The sequence below is a fragment of the Cavia porcellus genome, unplaced genomic scaffold (genome assembly GCF_034190915.1).
Source record: "Cavia porcellus strain 051 isolate PalLab524CR breed Dunkin Hartley unplaced genomic scaffold, mCavPor4.1 scaffold_2, whole genome shotgun sequence".
Classification (NCBI taxonomy): domain Eukaryota; kingdom Metazoa; phylum Chordata; class Mammalia; order Rodentia; family Caviidae; genus Cavia; species Cavia porcellus.
Window position 1 is genome coordinate 130,318,994 of NW_026947485.1, and position 26,752 is coordinate 130,345,745.

General features: G+C 41.7%; 1 protein-coding gene across 10 annotated transcripts in view; it reads right to left on the bottom strand.

The window, feature by feature from the left end:
• Mctp1 (multiple C2 and transmembrane domain containing 1) overlaps positions 1–15,074 on the bottom strand; it is a 539,183-nt gene extending 524,109 nt beyond the window's left edge. For 2 of the 10 annotated variants that reach the window (XM_063245361.1, XM_063245358.1), the window contains exon 1: positions 13,509–15,070. In XM_063245361.1, the coding sequence (XP_063101431.1) occupies positions 13,509–14,228 (720 nt within the window). In that variant the 5' untranslated portion in view covers positions 14,229–15,070. Of the gene's footprint in view, positions 1–13,508 lie in introns of all 10 variants that reach the window. The other 8 variants (XM_063245362.1, XM_063245354.1, XM_063245355.1 and 5 more) reach the window with 8 other exon arrangements.
• Positions 15,075–26,752: the final 11,678 nt, after the last annotated feature.

The window sequence follows — 26,752 nt, forward strand, 5'->3', positions numbered from 1 at the left end:
AATCTGTAATATTTATTTGAGTTACAGCGCAAAAAACTCCTAGCAGATGAAAGTATTTCATTTCTTTCCCTTATTACCATTCCTTAATTTTTGATGTTTTGCTTTGTTTTGTTTTGTTTGATTTATTTGTGCTTTCTTTTCTTTGTGTGCATCTTTTATTTTTTTAACTCCATTTATTAAGAAGAAAAAAATCATTAATAACAAGGATGAGACAAAGCTATATAATACAGACAATACACCACAACAGAGGTACAGTCAGTTTCCTCATTGGCGAGACACAATACTGGACACCCACAAATTAAAGTTTATTTTCAATCACGTTTTCAGTCCCTGGCTGACCGGCTCCAAGGGAGTCATAGCATGATGGACTGACCAGCTGGCTCAGGAGCCACTCGCTGCGTCATGATGGCCAAGAAGCAGAGAAAAAGGGAGGAGCCAGAGAGGAAGAGATGGCTTTCCACGTCACAGCTCCAGTCACCCACTTAGAACAGAGTCCAGACCTCTGTAAGTGCAATCCACATGTAGTTGATATTAATACCAGTGACAAAGTGTCATTTTGAAATAGTGGTAGGTAAGAGGTCCCACAGTTTGGCTGGCCTCCAGCCAGAGGTGAGATGACACAACGGGGAGAGCCCAGCTCTGGGTGTCTGGGGAGGAACTCAGTCTCCATGCCGTATCTCAGCTCACTTGGCTTGAGGAGCTCGAATGTGTGTTGTGAGTCAGCAGAAATTGGCAGAAAGGCAGCACAGACAGAAGCAACAGCCACCTCTGCATAAAAGTTTATGCAGAACAATGCAAAACCAGAGCATTCAAAAATATCTAGCACCAAACAATATTGCAAACAATATTGGTTCATTTTTGCTTGAAGCTCACATCACTCCTTAAAAAATAGGTTTTAAAATACTAAGCGCGCATTCATAAATACAATATTCACGATATAATCTGGGTATAATTAAGAGTATGAATAAGGGTGTAAAGTAGTGCAAGAAATATCTTGCAAATGGAGCCACTGAGAGGCATTAATATGGCAACATTAATGAAAAATAAAACTTTTTTTAAGCAACCACCAGTCATAGGCTGTGGTCTCCTAGATCTATTTGTTTCTAACTCAGTTATTATTCAACAGCCCTCATTTTGAGGCAATTTCAAAAGATAAGCTTCTTGTGATTATGAAAACATATATTTTATAATCCTAAAAGTATGATATTTGGTTTAATTAGAAAAGCTGAGCTATAACAAGAAAGAAGTTCTGCAAAATGCCTCCCCACTTTATTATTTGAAAGAATCACTGAATGAGGGCAGGGTCAGGCCAGCCTTCACAGTACTGCTGATACATATCCAGATTTTACAGTGACATCTGGATTTGAAAGGATTAAGGGAAATATTCACTGGGTTCTTTCCTATGATGGCTGTAAGACACTGTGGTCTCACAAGAGAATGATTATTCTACTCAAGAAACAGCATTCCTTACACATTAGCTTAAAGTCAAAGTAAGCTCATTCACTCTCCCATATAACACACTCTACAGAAATCTAAGTCTTCTGTTCTTTCGACTGAACTGATCATTGTACTCATGCCACATAAATTTAAAGCACGTATAAAGATTTACATCACCATTAAAATTTAGCACTACTAGGTCAAATACAAAGATTACATTTAGAAGGGAAAGAATATTGGAGTTCTGGTTACCTTTGACTCCAGTGAAAAAAATCTCTGACGTGTGAAAAAATAGGAACATGTACAAACTACACCTGGTAAAGGTACACTTTGTATATATATGGGCACACAGGTATATCAAGTATATATCAAAGTGCCACAGATGCCACAAACATCATAGGAACAATAATTTAAACTTTACACTGAAAAAATTATGAATAAAAAAATGCCTGATTATCCTTTATTTTTCCTGCTAATTTCCAAAGCAAGGAAAGAGAAGTGAAAAAGCAGAGAGGCGAAAAACACAACAGGGAGGGAAAAGCCAAGATCAGGACAAAGTTCGTAAGAGTAACCGCAGTTGGTCATCCAGGATACACAAAGAGCCTCTAGTGGCAAGTTCCACACAGCTGTTCCTCATTTCTGACAAATGCTTAGAAGGAAAAAGATGAAATTAGAGGAAGTGAAAATATCAGCAAGAAGAACAAGTATTGAAAATACTTTGCGAAGTTCCACAGTCCTTGAAAAGCAGAGGTCTCAGACCCGGGGAACACGGCCAGCTGTGGTCTCTCTTCCAATCCTGCCTGTTACCCTAAGTCTTACTCAGCTTATTTCCACACGGGAAATGAGGTAATCACAGATGCTCCAGTAGGAGTGCGGACTAAGTGAATGCTGCCTATCAGACTAAAGGAGCAGAGCCTATGGGCTCTGGACCGCTGGTGCAGGGAATGAGCCCAATGGCCAAGAATTTTCCTTTCTTTTGAAACTGTCGAGCTGAACTGACAATATGCACAGCCAGACACAATCAGGCATGCTTCCAATCCAGCCAGACCCAATTGCTGTTTTTCATCCCTAGCTTCCTTCAACCAATGAATGGATAAAGCAAATGTGAGACACACCCACAGCATGGAATACTTTAAACCATAAAAAGCATTACACCCTCTCCTGGGTGACAACACAGGTGGAGCTGGAGATCAGTATGTTCAGTAAAATGAACCAGGCACAGAAAGACAAGTACCATGTGATCTCATTCATATATGGAAGCTTAAAAGGAATCAAAGAAGCTAAGGGCAGAATAGTGCTCCTCGGGGGCTGGGGAGGGTAGAGAAAGGGGGGACACTGAGAGACTGGTTAACAGGTACAAAATTACAATCAACAGGAATAAGCTGTAGTGTTTTATAGCGTGACAGGGTGATAAAGTAACATGCATTTCTTTGTATATTTCAAAAGAGTTACAAGAGAGGACTTTGATCAATGTTTGAGGTGATGGATGTGCTGGTTACCCTGATTTTCTCAGGATGCATCGTATACGTATATCAAAATACCACACCGTGGCCCCTAAATATGCACAAGTATTATAAATCAATTAAATTGTTTAAAAAGAAGCTAATGTAATGACGAAAAGGAGACAAATAAAAGTGAAAAGCAGCAAAAAGTGGGGAAGGGCAAGCTGCAGTCCACATCTGCTGTCACCCCAGACAGCGTGGCCCCTGCTGATTCAGAGGGTTCGAGTCCTTCGTGGGCGCATGCGGCTTGGCAGCAGCTCTGTGGTGACACAGAACATGTCTCTAAAATCTAATTCCATCCTCAAAGATATTTTGGAAAACAGTCAGACTTCTAATTTGGTGTGGTGAAAATATTATTCACAGGCAACCCATAAAATGCCGAATTCTTTTTATTGAAAACTATTTTACATTTCAGTCATAGAATAAGAGCCAAATGTGGCTTATGGCTCTGGATAGATGATCATGTCTATTTTGAGAAAACGTTTACTGGGAATTTTCACAAATTGACCATTTGCCTGGCACGGATCAACCCTGCATCTGAAAAGAAAGACATATTTTTAACATGATTTGATCACATGGCCTTGATGAAAAATGAACATTTCCAACAAAGGATCCCAAAACCTTCCATTATAACTATTTCTACAAATACTTAGTCCATCTATCTCAGACACCTTCAGCACTTGGGTAATAGGAATACGCAGGAGGTTTCCTTATCTGGGCTAACTTTTTCAGCTGATAAACACATTTTATCATTTCTTTGGCTCTGTTACCACTTGCCACTTTAGTACCTCATGCTGCGGAGGAGAACTATTTTAATTCTGAACGATCCAGAATAACTATGAAGAATAGGACCAACGACAATAAATAGGTAACAGTCTGGCACTCAGGAGCTTGGCACCCACAACCATCCTGTGTAGTCCCAAACTCAAATTCAAATCCTCCCTGCCTCAAAAGAAAAAGACCTTTCACTATCTCGGTTCATTGGAAAGGAAGGTCTGTGCTAATGTTTGGGCAAGATACCATGTGGTGTATCTTGTACCCTGAGTAACTACTATGAAGACAACAATATGCAAGGTATTAATTACTGTAACTCTCCTACTAACCTGTTTTGAAACTTTTATTGTATTTTCTCTTTAAAATAAAAAATTTAAAAAATAAAAAGTAAAAGCATTTCTGAAGAGAACCAGGATAAAAGGGGAAAGTGTGCTGTGATAAACTCTTTCACTCTCCTTTTCCCCAGAGGTCCGGGGACTCTGCTTTGTTGAGTCTTTGCATCTTTCCATTACCAGCATCAAGCCGCTGCCCAACCCCAGGCTCTTCCCGAGACTTGCACCTTCTTCATATGGCCTCCTGTCCCCATAGCTAGCTTTACCTTTCCATGCTCATCCTGCCCTCAGCTGCCCTTCCTGTGGCCTGGACCATATTCTTCAGCACCTACATCTGGCCACATCTCATGTTCCCCCTTCTTGTCATTATTATCCTCCTTCTTGAACTCTGGCTTTGGTCCCTCTACTTCCTCCCAAGTTCTTCCATACCCAGGACACTTCTTTGCCCCTTGCCTATTGCAAGATTATTTTACCACTCCCTGTATCCAAATCCTAATCATGATTTGAAACAAAGTAGGTGCAATACCTTCAAATTGCTGCCACCAGACCCTTCCGCTCCCCTGCACCCCAGTCCATACTGTTTCCTCAGTGGAAGTGGGGCTCTGTTCTGGCATAAAGCCAGGGAAGATTACCTGCTGCTTTTCTGTTGGGCTCCTTACCCCATCAGTTATACCCCTTTCTTCTTTACTTTCAACATCTGCCTCACCAGGAGCTCTGGTCCATCAACAAATCGGCAATCTCCATTAAACACAAAAGCTTCCATGATTCTGTCTGAGCATCCAATACCATTGTTACTCTCTGACTGCACTTGCTTCTTGTTCTGTTTGACTAAACTTCTTGGCCACTCTCCTTGTCCCTGTGGCTCCTATTTCTACATCCCCTTCAACCCATTGCCATCTCACTGTCATCTCAGCCCTCATTTCTCCTGGCAAGTGGACTGCAGGGAATGCATGATAAAGGCAATTGATTAACCTGCAAAATGTATCGATACCTACTATGTCCCAGACAGCAAGCATATGCCAGTCATGTGGTGTGTGGAGGAGCAGGGAAGAAGAGGAATCAGGCCTGAGTTCTCAAGACAGACATTCAAACCGATAGGCAAATTCACTCCAGAGCTATATTTTATTCAGTCTTTGTTGCTTTTAAAAATATATGAATGACTTCCCAAAATTTCAAGGATCTGGAAACTTCATACAAAATAATCTGGGCTTTGGGCTCAGATGAATCTGGAAGCTCTGGCAACACCGCTTCTGTACTGTTCGGTCGTAATCACTGGTGCCCAGGAGCGGCTCCTTGCTTCACCAGTGCCCAACAGAACTTCTTGGCGTGTTGTCTTTATTTCAGTGGCCCGCTGGCCAGTGGAGTTGGGAATTTGAAATCCACTCTTTTAAATCAGTGCTATCCAGTGCCAACACAAATGTGAGCCACATATGTACCTTTAAAATTCTAATCACCTATTTTTAAAAATGTAAAAGGACAGGAAAAAATAACTTTCACAATATATTTAATTTAACCCAATATATCCAAAATACTTTTGAAACATGCAGTCAATATAAATGTTTAGTACCGATGCATTTCACATTCTTTTCTCTATGCTATGTTTTCAAAAATTCATTATGCATCTCACTTTACACTTACAGCACATCTTAATTCAAATTGGCCACATTTTCAGTCTTCAATAGCCAAATGTGGCTAGTAGGTGCCATATGGGACAGGACGTCTCTGAATGCTTAACGGTTATTCCTCAAAATTAAGTCTTAAAGCAGAGACTAGAGGTATGGGAAAATGTCAAAGAGAAGGAAAAAACAGGCAGGATTAAGGAGGTTGTAGATGTTAAAGAACAGGCATACTGGGATGTTTAAAAAGAAACTGGGGCTAAGAACACAGACACAATGAATAGCGCTGAGTGACAAATCAGCTATCGTGCAATCCTCTGAGCAAGGAAACGTCTTCAGAAGCAGTTGGCCAGGATGCAGTCTTTCTAGGGGAAGGTCTTGGGGTTGGAACTCAGCAATACCCAAAAAATCACCAAGAATATCAACTGCCAACTACCTGAACTCTGCTTCACCTACTTGGTTTCTAAGCGGTAGAACGGACCAAGCTAGCGAAGATAGGATTTCTGATCAGCACTAGGATTTTAACCTGAGTTGTGCCGTGCTATGTTGGAACTTAGGGCACTGGGAAACCAAACAACCTGCTCTTCCTGGTAAGCAGCTGTGAGCTTATTGGTGTGTGGGCTGAGAGTCAAACACCCCATTTCCCCCACCCCGTTAGCAAATGGGGGTCTGAACATCTCTTGGGAGGTTGACCATATGCAATGTAGCAAATAGGGGGGATTTCCTTCTACCATCTCTTTGAAGCAAATATTGTTATCACTGTTTTGCTTTGTTCTGAATAATTGTATTGCTCTATTCAATATTCTGTTTTGATAAGTTCTATAATGTTCTGTATTTCACTTGATTTTGGTATACCTGATTGAAAGAACAACTATTGTGAAGATAACGAGATATACTATGGTACTTATTACAGGTTATCCCAGTAACCTGCTGTGAAGTTCTGTACCAATTCCACTGCACTGTCTCAATTGGCTTTGTTCTGTCTTGTTCTGTTGTGTTTTACTATTCAAAATAATAAAAGTTTAAAAAAATAATCTGAGCTGTGGTTGGGAGGAACAACAGAGACATTCCTGGAATGAGTATGGTACAAGTGAAAAGTGTTCAGTACAAAATCCAATCAAGGACATAGGTTAATGGGAAGCCACAGCGATGCACGCAGGAAAGGATCCTAAGCAAAGGTCCAAGCAGAACTCAAGACTCAGAGCATAACTAAGTGAGCCTGTAACAGTAGGTAGCTGCAGGAACTCAGGTGTGTCCATGCAACATCAGAGGCCAGACAGACTCAGGTATTAAAAGGGTGCCCCATGTCAGAGACCAGCACCGAGCCAGAAACCTCAGGAATCAGAGTCTCCTCCATTCCCTGTGGAGCACAACATGAGAGCTATTTAATAGGTGGCATCCTCTTCCTTTACACCTGAAGACAGGAACCAGAATCAAAGTCTAGGCTGGGCAGGGGGTTGGGGGGAGCCAAATCAACAGCTGAGGGACAAGGGGAATGCTGATTATATCTGCCAGGCAAACAGGACTTGGAATCAGTGGAGCAAGAACTCCATTACTTAAGGGTAAAGCAGTTTTGAAGCTTTTCCAGAGACCTTAGCTCTGAACGGCCTCAGGCTGTCCATTCAGCCTTCGTTCATTCAGCAACCAGTCTTTCTCTAGACAGTGCAGCACTGATTCAATGGGTCAGTTATCCCAAGCCATGACAGCCCAGGCTCAAGCAACCTGTGTTCAGGTTACAAACACTGAAGGGGACTCTATACCAAAACAGGTGAGCAATTAGGAGAATCCAGTGATCGCAGGATGTCCAGAGCCTCCCTTGTCTGTCATGTGCAGTAATGCTTCATGTGAATTAGCGTCCAATAGAATGAGAAACAAGGCTGGCAGAAAATACTTTCAGAGATTTCACAGGAAAATAGTTCTCTTTTTAAAAAGCAGTATAAAGACATCGAAATGTCACTGAAAAACCCAGCATTTCATATTGTATCCAGACTTGATACATACTAATGTTTGCAAACTTTAGGTAAAGAGGGACTTGAAATTATTTTGGGTCAGATAAAAATTTCTAAAGATAAGAAACTTGGCTGGGCATGGTGGTGCACACCTGTAATCTCAGCATTCAGGAAGCTGAGGAAGGAGGATTGCTTAGAATTTGAGGCCATCCTGGACTACAAAGTAAGTTCAAAGTCAACCTGAAGTACATAGCAAAACCCTGTTTCAAAAAGACAAAAAATTGTAAAAAGATAAGAAATTGATATGCATTAGAAGGGAACAATACTCATATAAAAATCTTATTTTTGAGGGAGAGCAATTGATTCACATGCCAGATTTATAAAAAGCAATATGAGTAGAAGAAAAGTTTAATAATGGCAGGAATTTAAAACGGCACATAAAGTTAACGAGGCAGAGAAGTAGTATTCTCAATGATACCAACAAATCAAAAATTCAGACAGTAAAGATCTGTGCCAGGTGAACAAATGACAAGAGAAAAGAGTTTCTCACCTTGATTCAGTTATTAACTTTATAGATATATAAATGTGTCATACACAGGTATGGTTTATTCTAACTTTATGAGAACAACCAAACTTATATATATAGGGTAACTTCCAGGATAAGATATATTTTATACATTTTTTAAAAGTCAAGAAAAGTAGGGGCTGGAGATTTAGCTCAGTGGCATAAGCGCCTGACTTGCAAGCAGGCAGTCGTGAGTTCAATCCCCGGCACCGATAAAAAGGAAAAAGACAAAAAAAAAAAAAAAAAAAAGGCAAGAAAAGTTAGCATTCAGGTTAGGGATGTGGTTCAGAAGCGCACTTTCCTAGTATACAGGAGGCCCTGGCTTTCACCCTAAGAAACCTCAAATCTGGCATTCAAATAATGACCCTCAGCTATCAAGAAAATATTCTATTGGGCTATGTGGTTTTCCAAGACACAGAAATATATCATTTTAGTAACTTTTCCAGTAGCAAATAATGTCAAAACAGAGCTTCTGATTTTTAAAAACAATTGTTCTAATCTAAAACAGATAGCTAATTGCATATTATAAAATAGATACAAATGAAGAATACATGAACCTCAATCTGCAGATCTCATCATTGCTTATGAAATTACCTAGACATACTATTTACTGTTTGTTAATTTAGGGTTGGCAAATGTTTTAATAGCCATTACGAGTAAAGAAACCACAATATATGTTTCCTTAGAGTACCAAAAACATTATTAGCCTTTATGAAATTACCCATTACTCTAGACAATAATAAGACAAAAGGAAACAGAAGAAGGAATGTTTGTCCTATTGTTTCTGAATCTATTAATTCTATTTTCTTCCTCAAAGTAGTTACTAATTCTCCCATGAAAATACATGCAACACTTGCTAAAAGTCATTCAATATTTTTTTTCATTACTGAATGTAGTTCTGACCCTACCAGTACTATCCTGGTTAATCCCAGGCTACTCTTGCTACAATTACAAATAAAATAAATTACATCTTAAATGAAAAAGACTACAAAGCTCCCTATTACTTCTTTAGCCTCCTACTTATTTGTAATGGTTAGTCACAAAACTTCACTGTATTGCACCATAATATTAACAACTACAACAGTGATTGCTAAATGTTTATTGAGCACTTGGTATGTTTCAAGCCAATCTCTCACAACATCTAGAAAACATTTCCCTTTGTACAAGATTCTTGGCTCTGTCCAAATCTGCTAATGGCAAATAAAGGGTAAAGGAAACAGTCTACTCTAATGAAACCTCTCCTGGCTTGCTCTCTTTCTTTGGAATAAACTGATGACTCTCATATTTTTCAAGAAGTGATTACACCTCAAACTCCAGTTTACACCCTTCTCCAAAATGTGCCAGGATCTCATCTACGCTCTCTTGTTTTGAACTTGCAAGGTATCATTTCTGATGCTAGATCAGTATCCTACCTTGTTGTTTTTGCAAATTTAATTAAAATTGCTCTTAGGGACTTAATTTTTAAAATATTAGGTTTCTTACATTGGAAATTTTGTTTGTAAATTTGCACTTTCTCCAAGATTAAGTAGGTTGAAGGGTTATTAAAATGAAAAATAGCATTAACTGAAATCACTTGGGGATTTTTTAAAGGTTTTAATTAGAATTTCAGATGATTAATAAAGCAAGATGTTCTTCAGGTACAGGTTTATTTTTTTTAAAAATATACTTTACCCTTTTGATCTTTCAGGAGTCTTAAGAACTTAATTTCAATGAATGGATATTGCTCTTACAATGTTTGAAAACACTTTTATCATACAATGAATAATTTACCCTTTCCTCAAAAACATTTTTCTCCTCTATGAAAGCAACTTTGATTAAATGTACTTAGAAAAACAATAAAACTTTAACATTCATAAACACTACATGCTTTTGTTAAGACACTTAAAAATGTAACATATTCATCCCTCGCTCTTTATCTCAAAATACTGACTTTCTGATTCTAGCAAAGGATAATTTTAGTACCTCATCAAGACAAAATACATAAAATTGGCATTTTTTTTATATGCACACAAATTGAGAGAGCATCTTTCCCAACTGTGTTGCAGAAAATGAAATGCATCTGGTGTGACAATATGGCCTGACACGTGAACCAGAATCAGTGGAAGAACAAGGATTCTTTTCTCTCTCTTTTTTACTTATTCTCAAGCAGAATATTTCAAATAATGCACACACCCCATAGCAAAGCATCTGTAAGTTTGTAGGTGTGTGTTTCAAAGGTAATATCTGACTAAAGAAAACCTAACAGTGAGGATGGCTAGGAGAGGCGAGGGAGATAGCACAATTTGTTCACTTTCAACCACTGTACATCAGTGACATCCAAATCTCTTTCCTCCACCGTCCAAAATGACATTTTTGCTTTTGCTTCACATCTCTACCCAGTGTCAGAGTATGGGGACATATGTTGTTGGGGCCTCACGCTGGGCTGCAAAGTGGAGATATGTACTGCAGCATGTGGGTGATGCCAGGATCAACCAGCAGGTACGAAAAAATGTGAATAATTTGCCTGCTTTTGCAATGAATTCTCTTCCTGCCTCCAAAGAAAGTTGTTTGCACACAACTAATCTGAAGACAAAGTAGATGCATTTCCTGTCTTTTCTATGCACCTGTCTGTGCTGCCCTCCTACAAAAACAAAAGCAAGTCTGTATGTTACACGCGCCTCCCCATACTCTGGTATCTCAGCAAGGGGGAGATGGAGGAACAGGGGAAACCCTTGCCACGTGCAAAGGGCAGGGCACTGCCAAGCTGAGCCTAAGTCTGGGAGCATTTATTTCTTCCTCTCCCCCAGTCAGAAGTGAGCTGGACTCCATTGGGTAGAGCAAAGAGTATGTGGAGGATTGAGAAGTTTTTCCTCCCGTAATTCCGAACACAGGAAGTTCTACTATTCAGAAAACAAAGTCCCCAGGCATCAGGCACTAGGAACAAACTCTGTGTTTCTCTGTCTGGCGTCAGGCACACCCCTTAGGACTGGCTGTTCTTTATGCTTGTATTACAGTGTTCACCTATTTATTTCCCACCTGGGCTTTAACTTCTAAAAAGTTTTCCTCCTGTCTACATTGAAATGCTAGTTCATCATAATGAAAAGCTTCTTTAGAACTACAACGCAGATTATGATTAAAAACATCATTTTTATATGTGCTGGTTTGCAATGATGCACCACAGAACAATTTAGAAATTAATATACTAATCCATCATGAAACTGATTTGTGTAGGGAGGGGGAAAGCCAAGATGAATGCAAACTTGCAAGTCTTTAATACGTATCAATCAGTAAGAGCAAAATTATCTCAAAGCCTTAAGTTTTAATAGTTGTCAAAGGCAGCTATAATCACGGAAAACGATTCTGAAGACTGATGTGACCACAAATATCTCTCTGACACTTATTAACCAATTAACCCTGGGAAGCTTACTTAACTACTTTGGCCATTGGATTCCTAATCCATAAGTGACAACAATCTCTATCACAGAGAACTGCAGTGAGAATTAAATTACGTAAGGGAAAAGAGTGGCCAGCCTATGGAGCAGGTACTCAGTGTCAGGTTAGTATTTCCTCAAAGTTAGGGTCAGGTATTTTGTATACAAAATTCATACTTACATAAAAAATACTTTTAAAAATAAAAATTGGTAGTTTTTGAAAACTTTTGGGTAAAAGGGGATATGAGGATGAATTCAGAATTCTTTATTTTTGCTTTGAAAATATCTTATTTCAATGAGCCACAAAATAAGAAAACGTCTTATTTGCAAAGAGCTGAAAATGACTTAGGGTGCTATTAACTTTCACAGTAGTGAGCTATACACCTTCCAAAATGATCTGATTATTATTTAGTGTTCTGATATCCTTGATATTAAATTATAAAAAACAAAATGTAAAAACAGTCCCCCAACTCTAAAATTAGATTATAAAGATTATATACACACTCAAAAAATGTCTCCTTGTATATAGTATGCATGTATGCTGAATGAGAAACTTTCCCTTTTATTTTACTTTTGAAACCAAAACCATTTCTACCCAGTTCACTTCCAAGATAACAGGACAAATAAATTTATTTAGTTTTCGGTCCACATTTCTCTACCTACTCTTCTGGAGTAAAATATTTTCCTGGAACATCAAGTATTTGCTTACTGCAAGCAATTGCCCATATTAAGCAATAAAATATACAGTTTTCTGATTTATTTTCAGAAACTTCACTAATAAAATAGTCTATAAAGATTTCACCTAAAAGAGCTTTTTTTTTTTTTTTTTTTTTTTTTTTTTTTTTTTTAAATTGGTACCAGGGATCGAACTCAGGACTGCCTGGTTGCAAAGCAGGCGCTTATGCCGCTAAACCCCCACCCACTGAAAGAACTTTTAGAATAGAATTTTACACCTCAACTCATGGTCTAATTTTTTTTATACCTTCAGCTTTTATAGCTCAGCTTTTAATCTAATTAAAGTTTTAATGTGTATGTCACTCGTCTAACATAATCAGAGTCAAAAGAATGAGAGTTTAAATAAGCTGAGGTGTATTGTGAAAAAAGTTATTTAGATACCTAGCAGAGCAGGACTTTTGAAATACTTCTTAGCATTCACATGGTTTGATAAACATTTAGCAAAAAAAAGCATTTCCTCTTCAAAACGGAGGGAGTAAAATCAGCCAATCATGGATGGGATGCCCTACAGATCCTACAATAAAATGTTTTATAAAAGCACATTAAAAACTTCATTCTTGTCTGAATAGTGTCGGCATGAAGTACAAAGCAGCACATTTTGAAACCCAGTGCCCCCGGTGACTGTTAAAACTTAGAGTGGGAGGACTCTCACGCTGTCCACTTGTGGGACCCTGACCCACCTGCTGCAGGACGTTGTAAAGGAATGCGGGAAGTGCCTTGGCTCCTGCCTCAGGGCTCTCCCCGTACTCGACCTCACGTGCAGCAGCCACCTCCCCGCTGGGCATTCGGACTCCTTCCTGCCACCGGGCGCTTTCAGCAACGGTGGCCCCTCCACACCGCCACGCACGCGGCGCCATTCTTTTCCTAAATTGTTAAGCTCCGGACCTTTTTCCAGTGCCAAGGTGAGACTCAGCAGAGCTTTGCCTCCGTCTTCCCACCCCGAAATACCCCCCAGCCCTGTATCTCTTTCTTCATTGTCTGGTCTTTAAGCTGCCTTTGGGTTCTGGCGACAGGTGTCATTCTCCTTAAAAGTAAGGGTGCCAATTAGAATGCTACCTTTACTAAAGAAGAGCCAGCACTGTTTAATCCACTTGGAGGAAAACACTGGAAAGCCGACTCCCTAAGAAGTGGTGGCCCGGGACTTGAGGCGTGGCCCGCGCGCCAGGCCCTGCCGCGCCCCGCACTCACCTGGCTGCTGTCGCGCTCCTCGGTGGTCTCGGGGGTCAGGGGCTCCGCGGGGCTCCGGGCCGGCTCTGCGGGGGGCGGGGGCGGCTCCAGCAGCTGCTCCAGGCACGCGGTGCCCGGCAGAGAGGAGCTCTTCTGGTGGCACAAGTGTGCCCCTGGACCCCGACGCGACGCACCCTCATCTCCGACGCGGTCCCCCCTCGGGGGCGGCTGGGGAGACGAGGACAGAGAGGACGAGGCGGAGGACGAGGACGGAGCCGAGTCTGGGGAGCGCCCGCCAGGAGGCGTCCCTGCCGCTGCTCCGGCTGCCGCCGCGTGTCCCCTGGCCGTGGGCAGCAGATGCTCCCGGATCCGGCGGCGGAGCGCGGACCCCTGCTCCACTCGGCCCGCGCCGCCGGGCTCCAGAGGCTCCGGCGAGGAGCAGCACAGGTTGGGCTGGGAAGACGAGAAGACCCTGTCCAGTACTTGCTTCCGCTTCTTAAAGCCGCTCCACTTGCTACCTGAGCTCCCCACGCCGGGCAGCGCGTCCCGCGTGGCCCCAGGGGGCGGCGGGGAAGGCGACGGGGTGTCCGCAGTGCGGCGCTCTGGGCCCCCCGCGCGCCCACCCGCGCCGCCCTTGCCCTTGCCCACCCCCAGCTGTAGGTTCTTCCAGAGCCGGGCGTGGAAGGAGGAGGAGGCGGCCGCAGGCTCGGGCTCGCCCGCCGGGGGTGCCCGGGGCTCCATCCTCCGCTCCGCGCCCCACCGCTCCCCTCCTCCTCCTCCTCCTCCGTCTCCTCCTGCGTCCCGAGCTTCTCCGCCCTCACCGGCTGCTCCTCCTCTCGGAGCCCCGCGGCGGTGGCGGCGGCGCAGGGCACAGCAGCAGCCCAAGCCAGGAGCGCCCGGCGGCTTCAGGCCAGCGGGGAGCAGAGACGCCGCCGCCTCCTCCGAGGCACCCTTGCCGCGGGACTCTGGCGCCGTCCCTTCCTCCACACCTCTGGGCTGGGCCGGCGCGGTCACCGGATCCCCGCCGCCGCGCCTGCAAAGTTTCCGGCTCCGAGCTCTGCAGCTACAGGCTCTTGGCGTCCCTCAGGCCGTGCCCGGGCTCCGAGCTGCAGGACGCGCACGCCCTGGCCTCGGGGACCCGGTACCGCGCCTTGCGCCCTCGGGCAGCACCTGTCAGCGGCGGGAGCGGCCGCCTCCCAGCGCGGCGCGCGCGTGGCTCACGCGACAAGGCGCGTTGGGCTGTAGACAGCAGCGGGGACCCACAACCTCCGCGAAGCACCCCAGGATCATCCTCCAGCTGCTAGGTGGGAGGGTGCGCGCCAGCAGGGTAGAATGGGCAGGGCCCCGAGTTAGCTTGCTTCTGGGGATCGGGCCACTGTTGCCCACGCAGCTCGCTCCGGGCGGGCTTCTGCGTGAGGCCAGATGAACAGCGTCAGACAGGCGACTGTGCGTCCCTAGTGGGTCCCCTTGGGGCTCTGAGCGTCCACATCAAGCACGGAGCCCCACGGAATTCTAACGCTGCACACGCGTTGCACGCGCCAGAGTCTAAGAGGAGTTTGATTTCTTCTGTCTTGATTTCATTCAGCGGTCCCCGCGCTTCCCTAGCATTTTCCCTGGTGACTTTCGTTTCTGATCAGGATCTAGCAGCTTCCAGAGCCTGCCAGAAAAGCCAGCCCCTCAAGTTGTAAGTTGGAGTGCGAGGTGGATAAAGATGGGAGGGGTGCACACAGCCTCTGACCCCATTCGACACTCAGAGTCGTGCTCCTTTCATGCTAGCGCGTTTTTTCTTTGCCTGGTTCATCTGCTTCGTTGCAAGGCAAAGCAAAAAAGCTTTTTAGTTCTTTGAGACTTTATCTCTCCCCACTTCTACTCATCCATGGTCTTCTGATTTTATAGCAGATCCTGAAAAGGCAGGTGACCCTGGCCCCTGCCCTCCTTCAACTGCAGCCCTGAATATGGAAAACAAGGGAAGTTTCCTAAACTTACAAGCGCCACAGTTTGAGTACAATCTCTCCTCTGGCCAGCAGTATGCCATGGAGGTGTTAGCAACAAAAACAAAGTTTTGTTTTGTTTTCCTTATCCTTACAACAAATATTTATCTATTGAGCACCTACTATGCGTCAGGAACTGTGATAGGCACTGGAAATACTTAAGAACAACAACAAAAGCAGAGTTTCTTCCACATTGAGCTACTTTGAGTTGCATAAGGAAAGAGTCAAACAATAAACAGAATTTCTGGCAGTAAAAATGTCTCAGGGAAACAATAAAACAGAGTACCATAACAGAGCAGCTAGAGAGGAAAGGTTGCCAGATAAAATGGGAGCACCTGATTAAATCTGAATTTCAGATAGGCAACAATACATTAGTATATGTATGTCCCAAATATTACCTGGAACATATTTACACACTGAAAGTGGTCATCCAGGCAGAAGTCCAGATCCTGAATGCATTGCTAGGTGTCTTTCTGGCTGATTAAACTTGTTTCTTTTGGGATTTGTACTGGCTACAGGCTGTAGGAGAAGGACTGTGAAGAGACCCTCAAGCCACACAATGTAGTAAAAATGCAACAGCACAAGACAGAACAAAGCCAATTGAGACAACACAGTGATATTGGTACAGAATTCACAGTAGGATACTGGGATGGTAGTAATAGGTACTATGGTATATCTCGTTAACTTCACAATAGTTGTCCAGTCAATTAGGTATTGCAAAATCAAGCCAAAAACAGGACATTATAAAACCCACCAACTGCCCTGACCCCTACCCCCATCGCTTGCACAGACCCGAGGGGAGGTGGCACAAAGTAATACAGTGCAGGCCACAGCGCTTGACTGATCCAGAGGGGACGGGCCAGCATACTCTGTCCCTGTCTGTAACTCACCAGCACAGGGCAGTGTGAAGGGTCATCTAGCCAGTGCACTTCAGAAGAATTGTAACCAACGAAGAAAGAAACTGGGACCTCCTGGAAGAAGCAAAACAGATGGGAAGAGGAAGCAACAACAAAAAGTCCCTCAGTCCCAACTTTGAGAACATTGATCCAGGACAGCTAAATAAAAAGGAGAATGAGAACAGCAAACATGCAATATCAGACACAGCACCAGGGGACATAAAGAGATATATTCGGGACCTCATATACGAGTTCAAAAGTGAAATATTTAGCCAAATAAAGCAAGATATAAGAAAATTAATAAAAGAGATACTAAATACCCCTCAAGCAGACACAGATGGAAGAAGAGAGGAACTCAAACAAAGGAGAAAACCATTTGATGAAGAATACAAAAAAATATAGAACACATGAAGCAGATTCAAAGAGATTACCAGGAAATTAAAAACTTTATGGAAAGATGGCAAATCAGCTTGAAAGAAACTAAGATTATCCAAACTGGAGGACAATTTTGCAGTGTGGGTGTATGAAAGGGAAAACTTTTTAAAAATAACAAGGAAACAAGCAATAACAATACAAAGGCTAGAAGATGACAAAAGGATCTATAACTTGAGAATAAAGAATGTAAATGAAGAAGCTGGAGTACAAACAAAGGAACTACAAAGGTTATTCACAGAAATAATTAAGGAAAACTTCCCAAACATAGGAAACGGAAATGATATTCTCATATATGAGGCATACAGAACTTCAGCCACCTACAACCAAAGCAGAGCTATACCCAGGCATATAATAATCAAGATCCCAGATATTCAATATAAGAATAGAATATTAAAAGCTGTTAGAAACAAGAAACAGATAACCTATAGAGGAAGGCCTATCAGAATAACAGCTGACTTCTCGACACAAACCATTAAGTCAAGAAAAGCCTGGAGTGAAATAGTCCAAACCCTAAAAGAAAATAACCTCCAGCCCAGATTGATATACCATGCTAATCTATCTCTAGAAATTAATGGAGAAACAAGATGCTTCCAAGACAAAGAGGAGCTTATGAAATTCACAACCACTGATCCGAGTCTACAGAGAATACTGCAGGGCATTCTAGAGAGAGAGAGAAAAGTACTAGGATTCCAGGAACAGTGGCAGAGAGCCCTCAATGAATAGAGCAGAAAACAGGATGAAGAAGATAAGCAGACAACTGATGGCAAAAAAGCGCACAACAGAAATGAGGCAGAGAAGATTTTATTCAAAACTGATAGGATTGATAGTATCAAGCCTGAGAATATAGGCAACTACACTGAAGAGGACAAGACTCCACAATACACATTCTGGTTTGATAACTGCTGGTTTTTGAAGTTCTATATTATATACAAAGTTGTGTTTTTATTAATACTGTTATGTACTATATATTCAATGATACTATGTTTGATGATATAGCCAATTCTGTTGGAGATAATAAGAGACAACACAGGAACCAAGGTAGTACTCTTTGTACAATGGTCTTATATGTTTATTTCATTTCATGTGTTTATAGGAATATGTTTTATTTTGCCTTGCTTTGTTTTGTTTCTCCCTCTAATATAGAAAGGATAGAAATACATGTTAAGACTCATGCATGTGCAGAATGTATAAACAGTTTATGAGAACTGATCTTATGACACATGATGAAATGAACAGATACTTTGAAGAAAAAGAGACACTAAAATACCCAGTGCTGATCCTGGAGTGTCATAATGTGAAACCCAGCAATAGTATTATTCTTTGTTCAGAGTGATATTAACCTGCTTGGTTTTATTCAATCTCAACATAATTGAAGATATGTATAACTACATGTATGTTAAAGTGTATAGGATTGATAACCATATTTCTAAGTTTTTGTTGGATAGTTGAACAGAACTGGTTGCAGTCTCACTGTTTGAATCCCCACTTTATAAGCTCCACTTTAGTGTCTTGAATAACTATTTATAAGCAGACAATCTGTAATCATCAACTAGTGATTTATCACTATTTATTTTTTATTTGAAATTATGTATTAATTCTACCCATTTTCTGTTTAGTCTTTTTTAACTAAATTTTTTTAAAAAGACACTAAAGTACTCAGTGCGGATCCTGGAATGTCATGATGTGAAACCCAGCAATATTATTTTTCTGTGTTCAAAATGATTTTAACCTGCTTTAGTTTGTTTAAACAAAAATGAAGCTATGGATAACTTCATGTATGTTTAAGTGTGTAGGACTGACAACCATGTTACTAAGTTTTTGTTGGACACTTGAACAGAACTGTTTGCGGTCTCGGTGTTTGAATTCCCACTTTACATGTTCCATTTTTGTATCTTGAACAACTGTTTGTAAAACGACAATATGTAAACATCAACTAGTGATTTCTTACTGTTTATTTTTTTCTCTGAACATATGTTATTTCTACCTTTTCTGTTTTGTTTAGTCTTTCTTTAAATAAAATTAAAACAAAAAACAAAAAAGAAAGTGTTCATCCGACATCCGATTTTATTGATTGTTCTTACAGTTTTTACTTGGTACACCTGGCAGTTTCATGTGGAGGGGTTTGGGTGAGGATAGTCTGGTTTGTTTGTTTCATATTTTACATTGTGTGTATAAGAAGAATGTGTCTAAAAGAATAAAATCTGAGTTGAGACCTTGAGACAATGAAAGGTCATGGAAGGATTTGAGGAAGGACCAGCAGTCACAAGGACCTGGGCACAGGAATGAGCTTGACTAGGGAAGGTCAAGGACAGGTGGGGACCACCCAAATGCCATGGAGCAAGGGGGGGGGGGCTGGTGAGCGATGGAGTGGAACAAAGATAAGGGGCCTTGGTGGGGTGGGCTCTGTAGTCATAGTATGAGATTAAGGGTCCTACAAATGAAATGGGGAGCCATTAAGAGCACTTTATGCATAGCAGTGGTGCAATTTACTAATAGTTGCCTCATAGGGCTATTGCAAGTATTAAGGGCAAAACGAACTTGGTTTAGTGGTCTGCATATAGTTGATATTATTGCTATTTGGCAGATAGGGATCGTATTTTCTAAGTTTATGAACACTGTGCAATGGAAAAGCAGACAAGTGTTGTAAGATTGTGGGCTGTATTTAAATAACATTCTTGAAGCTACAAGATTATGGAGATGGGAAACAGATGGTGGTTGCCAGGAGTTACTGGTGGGGCAGATATAAAAGAAGATTGCAGGAAGCTCCTTTGTGATATGAGACAGAGCTGTGTCTTGGTCGCAGTGGTGCTTATGAGAACCTTTACAACATACAGATGTAACAGATTGGGATAGAAACACACATACACACACACAAGTGGCTATAAAAACTTGAAATTTGCAAAGGACCAGTGAGTTGCACCAAAGGTAACTTCTTGATTTGAAGTTATACTGTAGTTATGTGTGGTGATACCATTGGTGACACTGTATGAAGTCCACATGGAACTTTTATGTAGTGTCTCTGGCACTTCTTATAAGTCTGTAATTATTTCAAAATAAAAGTGCGACAGTAACAATTGAAGGGGTTTTGTTTGTTGCTGTAGGCTGATGAAAGTTTTCCTGTGAAGTTTCTCAACTGTTGGAGAAGAAAACAGTCCTAAAAGCCCGTTGGACCACCCCTCTCCTATAGCTGTGTTCTCACTAACCCTACCTAATCCCTGAGATAGCCAGAAAGCCCCTAGGGAAGGGGTCTAAGATTACCATGATGATTAAGCTAGATTGTCCACTTGGATCGGGGTGCTCATCAGTCACAGCTGAATGAATCTGCTATGAGGAGGTGGGGTCCCCCTGGAGGAAACACTTAGCTAGGTCTCTCTGGAAGGTATTTCTTTTGCTAGCACTGTGCTGAATAGCGTTGCTCCCCATGCTGTTCCATGACTCTGCTTTGGATCCAGTTGACCCTAGATTGTAACCTCTGAAACTGTAAGTCAAAATAAACCTCTCCTTTAAGTTGCAGCTTTGAGATATTTTGTATCTGTGGCAGAAAACCTGACTAATATATTTACAGAAGCAAAATCCATATTAGAAATATTGATAGGGAATTTATCAGTTGGAGTAACATTAAATTAGTATATACATCAAACAATGATTTACAGGAGGTAGAGATGGTAATGAATAAAGTAAAATTTAAGAAGAAACCTAGTAGCTGGTGGCTTAGCTCAGTGGCTTAAGTGCCTGCCTAGCAAGCAGGAGGTCGTGAGTTCAATCTCCGATACAAAAGAAAAAGAATGGAAAAGAAGAAACGTAAAAGGAGAAGAGTCAAGAAGTGAACCTGAAGGGAAAATTTTCCAGGATGAAAGAATAGTAAGTCCAAAGAGGCGAAGGCAGAACCATGCCCATCTTTAGGAACAGCAAGAGAAAAGTGGATGAAACAGACACAGCAAAGTGAGAGTTGGGAAGAAAAGTTATAGCAGAGACATTTCAGGGCCAAATCAGGTGGAACTCCAGGCAATAAGAACTTTGGACTTGGGTAAGATGGCAAACTGACTAAGGTTTTGGGTAGAGTTTCTCTCTGATGCAATTTGATAAGATATTTTTACACAGTGGAATATTATTCAGCCACAAAGAAGGATTAAATCCTGCTGTTTTCTGACAAATGAGGTGAACTGGGAGATGTCATATTAAATAAGCCAGATACAGAAAGAGAGTACCATATGTTCTCTCACCTATATGGAAACGAATACACGCATCCAACATAGATGAGCTGAAAGTAGAAGAGGGACTATTAGGGTGCAGAAAGGGGGACCAGGAAGAGTTCAGAGAAGAAGGTAGAGGGACAGTGTGAAGGAGGAGAAGGGAGTAGGGGATAGGAGAAAGGGGTGCATGCTCACACCTTATACGCATGTGTGGAAATGTCATGCTGACACCCTTTACTATGTACAATATGTGTCAACAATTATAGATAAAGTTTAAATGGTGTGGGGACAGAGTTTGGACTGAAGCCATCCTATCTACATGAGAGACTTGTGAATACGGTGACACTCTGGATCTGTATTTTAAAGATAGAATGGATGGGATTTGTCATGGTTTGGATACCCAGAGCTCCTGCATGATGCTGTATTATTTGCATCATCTCCGCATGCAATTCTCCCAGGAACCTCATGTTATAGCTGAAGAATCCAAATGTCACATGATTTTCAAGACCACTTGTGTAAATAAGCAGCTTCAGCAATCAAACCCAGGTCCATGGGATGCCTAAGCCCAAGGCTTCTTCATTTTAAAAGATATGCAAAAGATAAAGAGAACAGAAAGCTGAAAAGAAGATTCCAAAAGTAAACTGACCCATGTCCTTGACCTAGGTGAGAAACAGGACCATCCTGAATGGAACTGCAGCTTCCACTCGATAAAATCAAGCACATCAATGCAGGGGCAAGAACAACATTTCTGGAACTAATCGAGTTTAAGGCCAACTTAAATGGCACTTAAGGAGCCTGTTGTCAGAGGAGTCCTGGCAGCTATCCCAGCTCCCATCACCCAAAAGAGCCTTCGGGCTGTCATTTGGTTTTGCAGTCTCTGAAATAGAGATAATATCTACTCGCCCGATCCATCCTTCAAGACCAGGATAAGCATTCCTGATGGGCAAAGCTTGTCCAGAAGAGAGACATTGCCACAAGAGCTACCAGACTGGTTGGTTCCATTTTCACATGAAACAAAATCTCACCTCTGTGGAACGAAACCTTTTGAACCTCTCAAAACTAAGAACTGAATCATCACAATTCCATATTTTGAGATAGCTGCTAACTATATAATCAACTTAGAATAAATTCTTCTTCAGGTGTGACTGGTTTCCGCCTTTTTCTTCCAGGAAATTTTTCTCAGTGGAGTTCTCAAATTCAGTTCAATGTTTCAGTAACTTCCGAGGAGCTATTTCTGTTTATTCTGTTTAACCCAAGTCACTTCAGATTGTCTCTAAATCAAAGCAACAAAAATATTTTAGACTCCTAGGCTAAGCTCGAGAATTTCTAATAACATAGGCAACATAGGAGTACCATGATGCCAGAAGTAAATTAGAAACTGTATTTGTGTAATTTCAAAAATCAGTTGTCCATGTCAAAGAAGAGAGGACTGGGTTAACTGGAAGTTAGAGGGAAACAAAAGCCCCATCCCTTGATCTGTTCTGTGCTACACAAAATCAGAGGACAGAAGTGTGTGTCTTGGACTATAGGAAGCTCTTGGAGCCTCTGTTTGTCATTAGCAATTGAAAAAAACAGCATAGCTATTCTCTAAGAGCCTTCGCAGTTTAAAAATTGCATATGCTTCTAAAACAGGTTTCCAACATAGGTTATAATCCATCTACACTTTCCTGATTTCGGTGATATAAAAAAAGGCACATAGTATTGGATGGACATGAAAATAATCCCCCTGGGAGGTAGACCATGTGGCAGGAGCTGTTAGGGTTAAGGTCAGCCTTGGCACTGCAGTGCAGGGGTCTGCACTTCTTACCTGAGGCATCTTCTCTCTCCCGGCTGCCTTGAGTCCCAGGAGTTGATAATGGCTACGGTGCCTTGGCTCCCTGCTGCTGAGTAGGCCCATGGCTGGGATAACTTCCCTGCAGGGGCTCTGCATTTCTCTCCAGCCTAGTTCATTCTGTGTTAACTTCCTGACAGTCCCCTGATGGCCTTCCTTTCCATCCTTGTCCTATTTGCCCTCCTTCCATAGAGCTGGTTCCTATATTTCCAAAATAACTTCCACTCACATTTGAGTCCTGCTCACTAAGATAGCTTCTGGGCAAACCCAAAGTGGGAGAAATTACACTGACATTTCAATCTCTCTTTAGTGAGCCTCTAATGTGATCGGCCTATAAGACTAGAAGCAATGGTCGCAAGATCTTCATGAAGCTCTAGTTGTGAGATTTTTTCTAACCAGCCAGAAAATAGGGAGAAAAGATGGAAAGGAAGATACTCCTTTCTTTAAAGTTACTTCCAACTCATATTCAAGAGTTAGTATTCAAGCGCATGGCCAGGTATAGCCATAATTTTAAAATCGATTAAAATGAAATCTTTTGTACAAGTAATCTATATGTCCAGCCAATTTTTGCACTTGAAGAAAGGAAAGGCAAATTTTGGAGAACGAGAAGAAACACAAAAGACACAGAAGTCATTTGAGTGTCTTTATTCCTTAAAAAAGAAACAAAAACAACCAAATTACCTCTTTTCTTTATCTACGTAATTTTGACATTTGATGAAAAGTCTGTAACTGCTACAGGAGTGTTTTGTTTTGTTTTGTTTTGTTTTTTAATGAGACCTCGGATGAAGCAAGCACCCAGACGGCAGAGAAGAAAGGTGGGAACAGTCTCCATTCTTGATGATACCATTGAGCTTAGAACCCATCAAACTCAAAGCTTTCCTTAAATCTGTCCCTATTACCATAACATGTATTTCCTAGTTTCTAGCTAATTTTGGTTGGGTTTTACTTTAGTTTTCTAATGCTGTCATAACAAAGTATGACGAACATAGCTGCTTAAAACAACACCCAGAACACTGAACCTACTCAGTTTGATGCTATGATGGATGATACGTATCATTCTACAGTTGCCCAAACCCATAGAATGCACACCTCCAAGAGTGAACCCTAATGTAAACTACTGACTCCAAGTGACAAATATGTGCCAAAGCAGGCTCAGTAATGGCAGTTTACCACTCCACCGGGGACACTGACAGTAGAGGAGGCTGGGGTAGTGGGTACATGGGAAATCTCTGTACCTCCCCCTGAGAACCACCAGTGTCTGTGGGACAGAAGTCCAGGCACAGTATGGCTTGGTCCATTCTCTAGCTTCAGCTCTGAAAAGTCTGAAAGCTTGGGGTTAGCAAGCTGTGCTCCTTTTCAGAAAGCCTGGAGATGAGCCACGCTCATTCACACGGCTGTCTGAGCCAAGCTCCAAGCCCCTGCACACCTGAGACCTCCATCTTCTTGCTCCCTACTTAGTGTCTAGCACTTGCTCCCACTCCTTAGCTCACAGCCCCCGCTTTTTTGTCAAAGCCAATAATGGCAGAAGGAATCTTTCTCAGGTCTCAAATCTCAGACCTCCCCTTGTGCTCATCTGTCTCATTGGTTCTTCTAGATTTAAGGGCTCCATGTTTAGACTGGGACCAACTGGATAATCCAGGCAAACGTCCTTGTATTGAAGTCAATTGATTAGGAAACTTAATTATAGCCACAAAGCCCCTACACATCTGTACCTAAGCTAACAGCTGGTTGAATAAGTAGAGGACAGAAATCTTGGTGGGCTGGGAGGAAGTATCTTTAGAATTCTGCTTACCACGTATTTCTGAAAGCTCAAAACATCTTGACCAGGGCTGGGGAGTTAGCTCAGCAGCATAAGTGCCTGCCTTATGAGCAGGCAGTTGTGAGTGAGTTCAATCCCCAGTACCGATAAAAAGGAAAAAGACAAAAAAAAAAAAAAAACAAACCATCTTGACCAAGGTATCCTGTTGAGGGTTGAGACCTGGAAAAACGATACAGCATCCTGGGTTGCTGCTTTCACAGTTGGGTACTGAAACCAGTGGAAGTGGTTCACTGTTACAAAGTAACAGAATTAAGGCAGGTTCATATTAATTAATGATAAGAACACCGAGAGACTGGCCTAAATACAATGGGGACCTTTCTTCTTCCCTGTTATTTTGAATCTGCCCATTTGGGTGCTTAAAACCAGCTCCTACCCTATTTCCTCCTAATGTGATGATTTTAAAATATGGTGCAATTAAGAGGAGTCAGATTATTTAAAATCAAACTCCCATAATTCACACATTGTTTTCTCAGTCAGACGAATGTTTTTTAAAAATATATATTATTGACTTCAAACTAATGCCTGAAAATATATCTTATGGCAAGCCCTGATTGAAACAAGAACAAAAATTGCCTAAAGTCCACCTTCTTGCTTCCTATAATCTTTTATGTTTCTTTTTGAAATTCTTATATTTTGGGTGTCTCATATAAGAGAAGCCCCTTTCACTTAGCATTATGGTCCCAAGACTTTGTAGAAATAGTAAGGAGATCTGGTGATACAGGGAGAGAGGAGGCCAGAAAGAAAGTAAATAAGATTAAAATGCAAGGTGTATATGTACCAATTCCCCAAGATGCATGTGATTATTACGTATTACAAAAAAAAATCAATATATTTTTAGAAACCACTATGATTTTCACAAAGTAGGGAAAAGTACCCATGTAGAAGATACACAAACAAGAATTAGTTCAATGTAAATCTTGCAGAGTTTTACCCTGAGTCTTGTTAGGGAAGATGGAAAAACAAAAGGAAATATGAAAACATGAAATGTGTATAAACATTTTTGGGAAACTGTGGTTGAGCTTCATTGTGTCAACTGGATTGGTCTGCCAGCCACCAGCGGGATTAGTAAAGCACACCTTTGTGTATCTGAGTGGGGAGCAGAGGCATCACTTTGAGTTCTATATTTGGTTTCTGGCTCCTTCTTCTCTGTCATGGTCGTCCTGTGTCTTAGTTACTTTTTACTCACCGCTGAGACAAAATACCTGAAGCCCAAAGTTGGGAAAGGAAAGGTTTATTTCTTACATTTTTGGAGGTTTCAATCAGTTGACTCTAAGGCAAGCTGACAGGGCTTGAACTGCACATCTTTATCTCAAACTGGACAGTAGCCCTGGGCATTCAGTACTTTTCCCAAGTATTGGGTACAGGAACTAACATGAGACAGAAAGCTGCTGCTATAAACAGACACAACTGTATTCATCACTTATGGAGGCTGTCATCTACAAATGAGACCTCTGGCCATTAGTGAGATTGGATAAATGGCAAGGGAGTGAGGGACCCGTAAGGACAGTTTCTTATTGCAAGTAAAACCATACTGAGCTTAAAAATTAGTCTTCTGCAGTTTTGTCCAGCAAAAATGCAATTCCTTTGTGTGTTCCCTAACTAATCTGGTTTTCCCATAGAGTAACTCTATACAGTAATCTCCTAAAAGGGTTAGTGGAAAAAATTAACAAAATATCCAAATCCAGTTTTAATAATCATTAACATTTCATGGTTAGGCAGTCCCTTTAGGAACAGCTAATAATAATTACACAAGCTGTTTAGGGAACACCTAGTATCTTCTTGAAAACAAAATATTTGCTCTTCAGACAACCTTCTCTGCCCTGGATTTCTTCCTAAGAAGGTAACTGAGTGGGAGTGGAAAGGATGGGACTTTTGTGTCCTCTTGAGACTATGAGAGTAAGTGTCCAAGGTCCATACTGGTCTAGAGACGATGTCCTTCATCTACCTGGTTTGCCCACCACTATGCACAAGCGAGCCTGCATTCACACGATCTTCCCCTTGCCCAGAAGCCAAGTCCTTCCTCATCACTCAGCCTCTCCATGGCAGGCTGCTCCACAGGCTGTGTCACTGGCTCCCACCCCGCCATCTGCCATTTCCCTT